Source organism: Somniosus microcephalus, chromosome 7, assembly GCF_052327205.1.
Source record: "Somniosus microcephalus isolate GS21.2 chromosome 7, FLI_Smic_1.0, whole genome shotgun sequence".
Lineage (NCBI taxonomy): Eukaryota > Metazoa > Chordata > Chondrichthyes > Squaliformes > Somniosidae > Somniosus > Somniosus microcephalus.
This window is the reverse complement of record NC_140993.1, coordinates 279,922,507-279,935,412: the sequence shown is the minus strand read 5'-3', so window position 1 is coordinate 279,935,412 and position 12,906 is coordinate 279,922,507. Positions and strand designations below refer to the sequence as shown.

General features: G+C 48.4%; 1 protein-coding gene across 1 annotated transcript in view; it reads left to right on the top strand.

The window, feature by feature from the left end:
* The window catches only part of sugct (succinyl-CoA:glutarate-CoA transferase), a 996,627-nt gene that overhangs the window by 87,644 nt on the left and 896,077 nt on the right, over window positions 1-12,906 (top strand). The window contains exon 4 of the mRNA XM_085993900.1: window positions 1,948-2,033. Coding sequence (XP_085850026.1) covers window positions 1,948-2,033 — 86 coding nt within the window. The remainder of the gene's footprint in view (window positions 1-1,947; window positions 2,034-12,906) is intronic.

Genomic DNA, 12,906 nt, shown 5'->3' with positions numbered 1-12,906 from the left:
GACTCTGGGCGAGGAGGCTGGGATGTGGGGGTAGCGCATCTGCTGCTGAAACTTTCATTCATGCTCTCATTACCTCCAAACTTGATGATTCCAACGCTCTCCAGGCTGTCCTACCTTCCACCCATCTGTACACTTGAGCTCATCCAAAACTCTGCTGCCCGTATCCTAACTCGTTCACCCATCACCCCTGTGCTCGCTGACCTACATTGGCTCCCGATCCACCAACGCCTCGATTTTAATATTCTCATCCTTGTGTTCAAACCTCTCCCTATCTCTGTAACCTCTCCAGCCCTATAACCCTCCAAGAACTCTGCGTTCTTCCAACTCTGGCCTCTTGTGCATCCCCTACTCCCCTATCATTGGCGGCTGTGCCTTCAGCCGTCTATGCCCTAAGATCTGAAATTCCTCCCTAAAGGTCTCCACTTCACTCTCCTCCTTTAAGACGTTCCTTAAAACCTATATCTTTGTCCAAGTTTTTGGTCACCTGTCCTAATGTGTCCAACTTTGGCTCGGTGTTAATGTTTCATTGCGCTCCTGTGAACTAACTTGGGACATTTAACTATGTTAAAAGCACTATATAAATGCAAGTTGTTGATCGACTGGGTTGCAAAGATTCCCTGCTTTCCCAGCTGCCTCGTTTGACCATTTCTCTGCCCGACTGGTTCCCAGGCAGCTATTTTACAAATCTGGCCTAATTGCTTGCTTATCCACCTCCTGGCCACCGTGTGTATTTCCTGGTCTGCCTGGTAGTCGATCTGCCCTGAATGGTTCCTGACTTCCCTGCATACCCCGAGCACTTTGCGGTTTGCCTGCTTGGCCGTCCTGAGTTCATCCTCATCTGCCTGCTCGCCTCAAGCACTTCCTGACTCACTGAGAGGTGAAAGAATAGTGAGGGAACAAAGTGAGAGTGAGAGAAAGCAAGAAGTGAGACAGAGTGAAAGAATTGACGGAGGAGAATGAGAAGTGAGAGTGAGAGAAAGCAAGAAGTGAGAGAATTGAATGAGAGGAAAGAAATAAAGAAAAACTTTCATTTTATAAGGTGCCTTGCACATCCTCGGAACGTCCCAAAATGCTTTACAGCCAATGAAGTACTTTTGAAGTGTAGTCACGATTGTAATGTAGGAAACGTGGCAACGTCGTAATTTGAGTACAGCAAGGTCCCACAAACAGCAATGCGATAATGACCAGATAATCTATTTTTAGTGATGTTGGTTGAAGGATAAATATTGGCTAAGACACCAGAGAGAGCTCCCCTGCTCTTCTTCGAATAGTGCCATGGGATCTCCTGAGGGCAGACGTGGTCTCGTTTTAACGTCTCAGCCGAAAGACGGCACCTCCAATAGTGCAGCACTCACTCAATACTGTACTGAATTGTCATCCTAGATTTTGTGCTCAAGTTCCTGGCGTGGGGCTTGAACTCACAACCTTCTGACTCCAGAGTGCTACCACTGAGCCATGGCTGACACAGTGAGAGTAAGAGAAAACAACAAATGAGGCAGGAAGGGAGTGAGAGAAAGCAAGAACTGAGAGAAGTGAAGGAGAAAGAAAGAAAGGGGAGTTATAGGCAGTAAAGAGCGGGGAGAGGGTATAGAATGGTGGGGAGAACATGCAGTAGTGGATTGTCGGGAGAACATGCAGGAGTGGATTGTCGGGAGAACATGCAGTAGTGGATTGTCGGGAGAACATGCAGTAGTGGATTGTCGGGAGAACATGCAGTAGTGGATTGTCGGGAGAACATGCAGTAGTGGATTGTCGGGAGAACATGCAGTAGTGGATTGTCGGGAGAACATGCAGTAGTGGATTGTCGGGAGAACATGCAGTAGTGGATGAGGTGTATTTATGGATGACGCCACATCAGAGATTTGTATTTGATTTTCAGTGTAATTGTGATAAAGGGAGCAGAAACCACAATTTTTAATGTTAATCAAATCATTCCCTTGGTTTCAGGCGCTGGTGATGACACTCGAGCCTGGGGCCCACCGTTTGTGGGAACAGAAAGTGCCTACTTCCTTAGCGTAAATCGAAATAAAAAGGTGAGGCTGAAATATTTTTAGTGTAAATCATGTTCGATATTTGTTGCCTCCACTTCCTCTGCCCAACCCTGATAAAATAAAATGAAAACGAAAAGCCTGCAAGGCATTGCCAGTTACTGCAAAAGCTGTGCTGACTGCTCCCCATGACCTGTGTCCTTAAAATGTTAGTTCCTAGCTTTCCGAAACAACAGCAACCAACAACTTGTATTTATATAGCGCCTTAAACATGTTAAAACGTCCCAAGGCGCTTCACAGGAGCGATTATCAAACTAAATTTGACACTGATCCACAGAAGGAAATATTAGGACAGAGGTAAAGTTTAAGGAGCATCTTAAAGGAGGAGAGAGTGTTAAAGAGGCTGAGAGGTTTAGAGAGGGAATTACGGAGTTTAGGGCCTAGACAGCTGAAAGCATGGCTGCCAATGGTGGAGCAATTAACATAGGAGATGCGCAAGAGGCCAGAATTGGAGGAGCGCAGAGATCTGGGGGGGGGGGGGGGGTTGCAGGGCTGGCGGAGGCTACAGAAATAGGGAGGGGCGAGGCCATGGAGGGATTTGAAAATCAGGTTGAGAATTTCAAAATTGAGGTGTTATCGAACCGAGAGCCAATGCAGATCAGTGAGCATAGGGGTGATGGGTGAATGGGACTTGGTGCGAGTTAGGATACGGGCAGCAGGGTTTTGGATGACCTCCAGTTTATGGAGGGTGGAATATGGGAGGCTGGCCAGGAGTGCATTGGAATAGTCAAATCTAGAGGTAGCAAAGGCATGGATGAAGGTTTCAGCAGCAGATGAGCTGAGGCAGGGCGGAGTTGGGTGATGTTATGGAGGTGGAAATAGGTGGTCTTGGTGATGGTATAGATATGTGGTCCAAAGCTCATCTCAGGGTCATATACGACACCAAGGTTGCGAACGGTCTGGTTCAGCCTCAGACAGTTGCCAGGGAGAGGAACGGAGTTTGTGGTGGGGACCGAAGACAATGGCTTCAGTTTTCCCAATATTTGGTTGGAGGAAATTTCTGCTCATCCAGAACTGGATGTTAGACAAGCAGTCTGACAATTTAGAGACAGTGCAGGGGTCGAGAGAGATGGTGGTGAGGTAGAGCTGGGTGTCGTCAGCGTACATGCGGAACCTAATGTGTTTTCGGATGATGTTGCCAAGTGGCAGCATGTAGATGAAAAATAGGAGGGAACCAAGGGTATATCCTTGGGGGACTCCAGAGGTAGAATCATAGACGGTGCGAGAGCAGGAAGAGAAGCCATTGCTGACTACAACTGGATAGATAAGAATGGAACCAGGCGACTGCAGTCCCACCCAGCTGGACGACGGAGGAGAGGTGTTGGAGGAGGATGGTGTGGACATCCATGTCAAAGGCTGCAGACAGGTTGAGAAAGACGAGGAGGAATAGTTTACCATGGTCACAGTCACGTAGGATATCATTTGTGACTTTGATAAGAGCCGTTTCAGTACTGTGGTAGGGACGGAAACCTGATTGGAGGGATTCAAACATGGAGTTCCGAGAAAGATGGGCATGGATTTGGGAGGTGATAGCATGTTCAAGAACTTTGGAGAGGAAAGGGGAGGTTGGAGATGGGCGATAATTTGCAAGGACAGAGAGGTCAAGGGTGGGTACTTTGAGGAGAGGGGTGATGACGGCAGATTTCAAGGGGAGGGGAATAGTATTTGAAAGAGAACCGTTCACAATATAAACTAACACGGAGGCCAGGGAGGGAAGTTGGGTGGTGAACAGTCTTCAACCATGTTTTCCTAGTATGAAAGTAGTGATTAGATGACACTAAGCTTAGGTTTTAAAAGTCTGAAGATACTAGGAGAAAGGAATGATGAAAGGTGGTAGAGTTCCACAGTTTGGAGGTCCTGGGAAATAATATGTAGAAAGAGTAGAAGAGTGTACCATCGGTCTTGATTTCAACAGCACAATATAGAAGGCAGAACAAACATGTAACATTTGACACTTAGAACAACAAAGGAGCGCTGACTATATATTGATAAAATAGAGAAACAAGAGCCTCCCCAAGTATGCCAGTATATTCAAGTCTTAAGACAGATTTGGGTTTTGTATTGAATTAATAATTGTTCTTGAGGGAACAGTCTCGCACAAGAGCAAACAGAGCTTTTTGGAAGCACCTTTGGCAATGGAGGAGATGCAGGAGGTTTATTTAATGTTAGTGGGAATAGGCTGGCCAGGAATTCCAATAAAAAGAAAAATAATTTGAATTTATTTGGCATTATCATATCCTCAGGATTTTCCAAAGCACTTCAGTCAATTAATTACTTTTGAAGTGTTGTCATGTTATGTAGCGAAATGCAGCCATTAATCCCCACCAGGTCCAACAAGCAACACATTAGATAACTGACTTATTAGTTAATCTATTTTTTGTGGTGTTGGCTGAGGGATGACCAGGATACCGGGAGAAATCCCAGTGGTGGGATCTATTCTATCCACCTGAACAGGCAGATGGGCCCACTTCAGCTTAACATCTCATCTGAAAAATGTCACCTCTGATAATGGAGCACTCCCTCAGTACTGAAGTCTCAGCCTGGATTATTTGTTCAAATCCTGGAGTGGGGTTTGCACCCACAATCTCCAAACTCCGAGGCAAGGGTGATCATCATCACCAAACTGACACAGACAAAAAAGGGCTAGAGTAAAGTCATCAAAAGTAAGAGGTGAGAACTATTGTTTAAACTTGTGGGAGAAATGAAGAAACTGTGACTTTGAAGAATGGAAAGCAACCAGATTTTATGTGCTCCATTGAAGGACATGAAGGAGATCAAGATGTAGATTCAGCTATTAGACTTCAAGAACTTTAGGTTTACGAGTGCCAAGGGTGTGCAATCTTAATGAATATAGAGTGGAATCCTCACCAAAAACATGGATATGGTTGATGGTGACTCGGGAAGGTAATTGATATGAAGAAAGAACAGACCCATGAAGGGCAAACCCTGAGTCAGTTCTAATATTGCATCTTGGTTCAACCATGTGTGTTGTTCTGCTCTCTCTCCTAAAAATTCTGCCTACTGTACCTCTTCCAAAGTGAAAGTTAACCTATTTGACTCACTTTTCGCCTTCCAACTCTAATGTCAGTCCTCTTGATAAAGAACATACCTGCCCTGTTCCACTGCGATGTGGAGATGCCGGTGTTGGACTGGGGTGGACAAATGTGAGAAGTCACATCACACCAGGTTATAGTCCAACAGCTTTATTTGAAATCACAAGCTTTCGGAGCGCTGCTCCTTCGTCAGGTGAAGTGAAGAGATGCATATAAGCACAGCATATTTAGTCAGAGAACTATATATAGGCGGCCTTCGAGACACACGACAACGCAAAATCGTCGAGCAGAAACTGATAGCCAAGTTCCGTACTCATGAGGACGGCCTCAACCGGGATCTTGGGTTCATGGCACGCTACATGTAACCCCACCTGACGTAGAGTCATCCAGACTCGAGTCGTCGTTGGCTTGTTCTCTCTACACAGATGCGGCCGGACCTGCTGTGATTTCCAGCAAAAAAATTGTTCTTTTTTTTTGTTTTTCATACAGACCCCAGCATCTGCAACATTTGACCCCTTGTGACCCCACCTCATTGTTCTTTGATGTAATGTTTCCCTGACTGACCTGTTTGGACACCATCCACACCTTTGATTGCTGTGATTATCTCTCTGCCGAGGTGGGATAAAGGGCAATGTAATAGCAAAATACTGCGGATGCTGGAAATCTGAAATAACAACAGAAAATGCTGGAAATACTCAGCAGGCCAGGCAGCATCTGTGGAGAGAGAAACAGAGTTAACGTTAACTCTGTTTCTCTCTCCACGGATGCTGCCTGGCCTGCTGAGTATTTCCAGCATTTTCTGTTGTTGTTTGGGATAAAGGGCAGTTAGAAAGATTACCTGTAATCATCTGGCAGTGTTCTCTGACTATATATGCTGTGCCTATATGCATCTCTTCACTTCACCTGATGAAGGAGCAGCGCTCCAAAAGCTTGTGATTTCAAATAAAGCTGTTGGATTATAACCTGGTGTTGTGACTTCTCACATTTGTCCACCCCAGTCCAACACCGGCATCTCCATATCGTAGTGGAACAGGGCAGGTATGTTCTTTATCAAGAGGACTGACATTAGAGTTGGAAGGCGAAAAGTGAGTCAAATAGGTTAACTTTCACTTTGGAAGAGGTACAGTAGGCAGAATTTTTAGAAGAGAGAGCAGAACAACACACATGGTTGAACCAAGATGCAATATTAGAACTGACGGAAAGAGAAGAAATATGAAACCTTCCATGTAGTTAGAATAACATCAGTTATTTTACTGACATACAGAATGGTCAGAAGATTGATAGCAGCAGTTGAACCAGGGTAAGGCAGCAAATGAATCTCCAAGACTGTCCCAGTTAGTTGATTTTTTAGGGGAGTAGGTGCTCACAGGGAGAACATCATTGGGCAATTGTGCACACTTAGCCCATGATTTTTTTCGCCTTTGAATTTTAACGGGCAGAAGAGCACGACCTGGCACTCATGATGTACCTCTTGTGCGTGCCATTCCTTTCTGAGAGTGGGAGTGAGGAATTGTTCCTCCAGTGCCACACGTCAGGGTTGGTTGGCAGAGTGTGACTTGTACAGTATTTTGCATGAGGTAGATTTAATCAATTCAATTTCAGCATTGCAAACGAGCAATGATTTCCCAGTGCAATGCACACAGGAAAGTTCTGAAATGTTTATTGCAGAAGGGAAAATTAACTAATGAAGTGCCAGATTTTTCTTGTATACTTGGGTTGACTCTCTTTTTAAAAATGCTACTGCTGGACTTGAAGAGAATTTGAATTGTGGCATATGATGTAGTGAGGTTATTAAATCAAAATCAGTGTGTTGGTTATTTAAGCCCATCAAACATGATTTAGAGTCATAGGGCTCGAATTTCCAAGCCCCGTGGAGGCGGGTTTGGAGGCGGGAGTGGTGGGAAAATTGCAGAATCGGGGGGCACGAACACATCCCGCCCCCAACCTGCCTCTGTGCCAATGTCCCAGGAGGCGGGTATCCGACCTGTGCTGGGAGCTGCCTCCCCGAGGCGGGAAGGGGATTAGTGCCAATTAACTGCCTGTTAACAGGTAGTTAACAGGCAGTTTTTTGCCTAATCCCTATTTTTTAGCCCTGAAGTGTGGGCTTTCCGACGGCTCCGAACCACGGCAAGTTAGTGAGGCGGACCGTCGGTCTGCAGGGGTTGGAGGGGTCGAGATGTCCGTTGTGCAGGTGAGTGATGGGTGCATGTGTGCAGAGGTAAATGCGTGCGGTAAGTGTAAAGTGTTTTAATTTTTACTTACCTTTACTTTCTCCTGCAGGCTTCCTTCCTTCAGTTCTCGGGAGTCCCTCAGTTCACCGGCGCAGAAAGCAGAATGGCCGCTGAAATATCAAAAGCTGCAGCATTCTGCTTTCTGGTCTGGAGAGATCTCTAACTGAGTCTGAGTAGAAGGACTCAAGTTAGAAGACAGATTGTCAGTGTTTGACAGCTTCACAGAGCTGTCAAATGCTGATTTTTCATCTGTCAAAAGCTCTTGACAGATGAAATGTCAATCACTGACGTGACCAGGTGTCCCTTAATTGACCTGCTGAGCCCGCTGGGCGGGCTTAACATGGTCAATCAAGGGAAAATAGCGTGGGTTGGCCACAAGTCAATGGAGGCGGGACGACAACCCAAAAAGTGGGAGTCCCGCCTCCATCACATCCCCATTGACAAAATCAAGCCCATAGAGTCATGGGGGGGGATTTTAACTCGGGTGCGGGATGGTGTCGTGTTATCCGAATTTCGTGTTTCCCATATGAATCTAAATGGATGTGGGAGATTGATGCAATTTTAACTGAATTGGCCAATTGATTTCCAACGTGTGGGAAGCCTTTGCAAATGGGTTTTTCATGACTGAATGTCCCCTCCGATGACATCATCATTGCTGCTGCATTTAAGGTCCACAGCAAGCCTTGCTTCTTCTGTAGACTGCCAAGCTTCTTGAATGTGCAGTGTGAGGGAGTTGCAGCAAATATGACAAGCGGGAGGGCCAGATCAGCGCCTCGCTTTGACGAGGTGGCACTGCAGGCATTAGTGGATGGGGCTAGGGCCAACAGGGAGGTGCTCTTCCCTTCATCAGGGAGGAAGAGGCCTCCCACTCAGACCAAGGCAGTGTGGATGCAGGTGGCTGAGGAGGTCAACTCCTTGGGAGTCACCCGCAGAACCTGGATACAGTGCAGGAAAAGATTTCATGACCTTCAGCGCACTGGGAAAGTGAATATGAATTTCCCATCACCCTCAATCTGATCCCCATTGCCTTTCCTCACCAGCACTCAGCTTTAGCAATCTCTTCCTCCACATCTCACTTGACACTGACATCCATGCACCCTTACCCATTCACATAACTATTCGACCATGCAGCCCTCACACTCCCTATCACACTGATGCTTTGAACACAACTGACCACACACAGGGAGGGCCCTTAGTCTTGCAACCTCACTCCATCTTTGTCTCCTTCTAAGTATCTATGCTATGCAATCTCTACACTCACTCCTTCATTCTCACTCAACCTCCACTTGTCTCCCTCATTGCAGGAAAAGAGAGCTCACAACAAAAGAGAGCGAGCCAGGACAGGAGGAGGGACAGCCTCAATAGCCCACCTGACCCCCTGGGAGGAGGCCGTCCTGGAAATGATGGAAATAGAGGATGATTCGCGCGTGGGGGACAGATAGACGGGTGTAACACAGCAAGCTGGTGACAGAAAAGTTTCCCATCTCCCTCTTTGACATTGCATGAGTCGCTGATAATGATTGTGAAGCTGTAACAGATGCACTTATGAGCATCTGCAAAAAGCTATGTGCATGTAGCCTTTGCATCACATCTCTGACTCTTTCCTTTACTCCCCCACAGGACCATCACAAGCATCCATCCCCCCTAGCTAGGAAGAAGAGGCTGAGCAGCCAGACTCCTCAGAGGAAGCTGCAACCTCTGAGGGTGCAGCGTCAGCAGAATTCAGCACACCCAGCGCAGACACTCTCACCTTGGTGGGACTTTCGGGACATAGAGTAGTGTTGTCACCTGGTGTATCACCGCTCACAAGTGAGCATCAGCAGATTGTGGAGACAGGGCCAGCAGTGGAGAGTCCTAGTCGGAGGGCGCAGGACTCTGCCAGCTCGGCTCAGCAGCATGTCGATCCTGTGCCTCTGGGTCCATCCATAAGATCAGAGGTGATGAAACTCCAGGCACAGACGCAGGAGTCTCTGGCAGGTTTTGTCTCTAGGGTCGCTGCGAGTGTGGTGCGAAAGGAGGAGTCCATAGTGAACATGAGCAGAGCCTTTGTGGAGTCATTGGCGCATGAACGCATCACCACGGAAAGGATGGCTACCTCCGTGGAAAGGATTGCTACCACCGTGGTAAGGCTGGCTACCGTAGAGGAGAGGATGGCTATGGCCGTGGAGGAGCTTAGTTGCCAGGGTATGGAAAACATGGTCATTGTTCAGAATAGAATGACATCTCTTGAGGAGTGATGGGCATCTATTGAACAGAGAAACAAGTCCTTCTGAGTAGGACTGTCATTGCAGATACGGGTCCCCATGGCCCCCCTGATGTGCAGCAAGGTGCTCTCCAGCCACTTGCAGGCGCTGAGGGGGACCTGACCCATGAGGGAGGTTGGTGGCAGACCTCAAGGAAGTGGGGGGCTCCTCTCCAAGCGCTCACACTTCCAAGCCACTGCAGAGCCCTCGGTCAGAGCCTCACCGGAGTCCACACCCAAGTGAGATAGACGTCTCAACCCCTGCCCAGCCGCAGGAGCAGCAGACAGGCTCGCAACCCCAGAGGACGGTGGCATAGTGGTTAGCACTGTTGCCTCACAGCGCCAGGGACCCGGGTTCGAATCTGGCCTCGGGTGACTGTGTGGAGTTTGCACATTCTCCCCGTGTTTGCGTGGGTTTCCTCCGGGTGCTCCGGTTTCCTCCCACAGTCCAAAGATGTGCGGGTTAGGTTGATTGGCTATGATAAATTGACCCTTAGTGTTAGGGGGATTAAATACGTGGGGTTACGGGGATAGGGTGGGATATGTGTCGGTGCAGGCTCGATGGGCCGAAATGGCCTCTATCTGCACTGTGGGGTTTCTGTGATTTCTGTGAGGACGCCCGCCAAAGGTGTCGAGGCAGGAAAGCGAGCAAGGGGTGTCCACATCTGCTGAAGCCACAGGGGAGGCACCATGTAGGAGCACGTGTAAGAGGAAAATTCTGCACAAATAGTCACAAGGGTAGTCACTTGGGTGCAATTTTGTGTTTATTGTATAAATGCCATCACGTCGTTATTGAACATAAAAATTCTGATGGCAAATGTTGCAGTTGTGGCGTCTGTCATTTCGCTATTGGGACTTCCACATTGAGGCCTTAGGAATACTTGCAACTGTCAGTATGGTGGTCAGAGTGCTAGGAATCCTCTGGTTCTTGGCCATTGTCAAAGCTCTGGTAAAAAGCAGCGAGGCGAAAGTGTTTGATTGACTAGGCTAAGCAAATCTGGCCAGGATGAGTGCGTTCCTTGCATCACGGGCAGCAATGTTCTCGCGTAATGTTGCCGCTGGTTGATGGGTCTCTGCAGGATGTTCATTTTCGCACTCCTCCTCCTCGGATATGTGAGGAGCCACTTGGTCCTCAGGAATCTGCAAGCCACAACGCTGTGCCATGTTGTGAAGTGCACAGCAAACCACGACGATTCTGGAGACCCTGGCTGCTGAGTACTGTAGGGCTCCACCTGATCATCCAGGCATCTGAAGCGCATCTTCAGCAAACCGATGGTTTGCTCGATAATGGATCTGGTGGAAATGTGGCTGGAGTTGTAGCGCTCCTCAACTTCGTTGGCTGGCCTCCTCAACGGCGTCATTAGCCCTTGTCTCCAAGTAGCCATCCGTTAAGTTGGTCTGGCGGACTGAATAGCGGAGGTACACTAGACTGGTGCAGTATGAAGGAGTCATGGCAACTGCCAGGGTACTTGGTACAAACATGCAAAATTTCTTGTGGTCACACACCAGCTGAACGTTGAGGGAGTGGAAGCCCTTGCGGTTGACAAAAATACCTGGATTGCGATGGGGTGCCCTAGGGGCCACATGTGTGCAGTCAACGACGCCCTGCACCCTTGGAAAGCCTGCTAGATTAACTAATCCAACCACTCGCGCCGTGACACTTGCTTGATCCTTGGTGAAATGGATGTGATTGTGCGCGAGGGCATCGGTTACCTGCGTGATGCAAGTGTGTGCGGCCGCCTGGGAGATGCCGCTGATGTCTGCTGCTAATCCCTGGAATGAGCCTGAGGCAAAAAAGTTGAGTGCGGTGGTGACTTTGGCCACTGGTAATGCTTGTCCACCTAGTCCTCTGGGCAGCAGGTCTTGCTGTAGCATTGCGCAGATGTCAGTCACCACCTCTCGCGAAAGTCGGAGCCGCCTTTGGCACTGCTACTCAGACATGTTGAGGTAGCTGACCCTGCGTCTGTAGACCCTGTTTGGGGGGTATCTCTTGCGCCGACGGGCTTCCAGGCGCTGGCCCCTTCTGGCCTGTGCAGCTTCAGGTGGGTGAGCAGCAGCCTGGCGCTCCTGGTGCTGGTGCTGCTGTTGTTCCTGGTTCTGCTGCTGCCCCGGCTGGTGCTCGAGCTCCTCTAATGCCCAGATGGGAAGGAAATAAATGGCTCCCATGCTTCTGGTATATCCCTCCATTGAGGAAGTGCTGAGTGAAGGTGGTGAGAGGGGTTTCCCAGGAGGTCACACTGGAGATGGGTGTGAGGCTCCAACCCTCCACAGGTGTGGTTAAGCCTTCTAAAAGTTGCCCCAGACCTGAGACCACTAAGTCCTGCCACCTGCAAATCATGGCTGATCAAATCTCTTTAATGGTTGACCTGCAGTTGATAGTCAGCAATCCAATAGTGCTCTCGCCAGGTTTCACATTAGTGTTTCCCACCAGGCGTGTTTCAAGTGGGAAAAGGGTTAAATTCGCAAGGGCCTTTCAAAATAGGATTATAGAGGCCATTTAGTGGTTAAGGGCCTTAACAACCAGTCCCGCCTGTTGGATGCAGGACGGAGTCGGGACCATCAGACATGATTGAGTTATAATTGCTCGGAGTCGGGAACCAGGCCGGTGGGGGGGGGGGTCCCGCCCGCCAGTTTTTGCGATTTTAATCCCCCGCACGCCTCCAAGCCTGCCTCCACGGCTCAATGAAAATCGAGGCCATAGAGTTATACAGCACAGAAAGAGGCCCTTCGGCCCATCGTGTCCGTGCCGGCCATCAAACTTTGTCTATTCTAATCCCATTTTCCAGCACTTGGTCCGTAGCCTTGTATGCTATGGCGTTTCAAGTGCTCATCCAAATGCTTCTTGAATGTTGTGAGGGTTCCTGTCTCTACCACCCTTTCAGGCAGTGAGTTCCAGATTCTAACCACCCTCTGGGTGAAAAAGTTTTTCCTCAAATCCCCTCTAAACTTCCTGCCCCTTACCTTTAATCTATGCCCCCTGGTTATTGACCCCTCTACTAAGGGGAAAAGTTCCTTCCTATCTATGCACCTCATAATTTTGTACACCTCAATCAGGTCCCCCCTCAGCCTTCTCTGCTGTAAGGAAAACAACCCCAGCCTGTCCAGTCTCTCTTCATAGCTGAAGCGCTCCAGCCCAGGTAACATCCTGGTGAATCTCCTCTGCACCCTCTCCAATGCAATCACATCCTTCCTATAGTGTGGCGACCAGAACTGCACACAGTAGTCCAGCTGTGGCCTAACTAGCGTTTTTTACAGTTCCATCATAACCTCCCTGCTCTTGCCTTCATTAGCTGAGACATAGAATATAAGAATCCCATATGCCTTTTTAACCC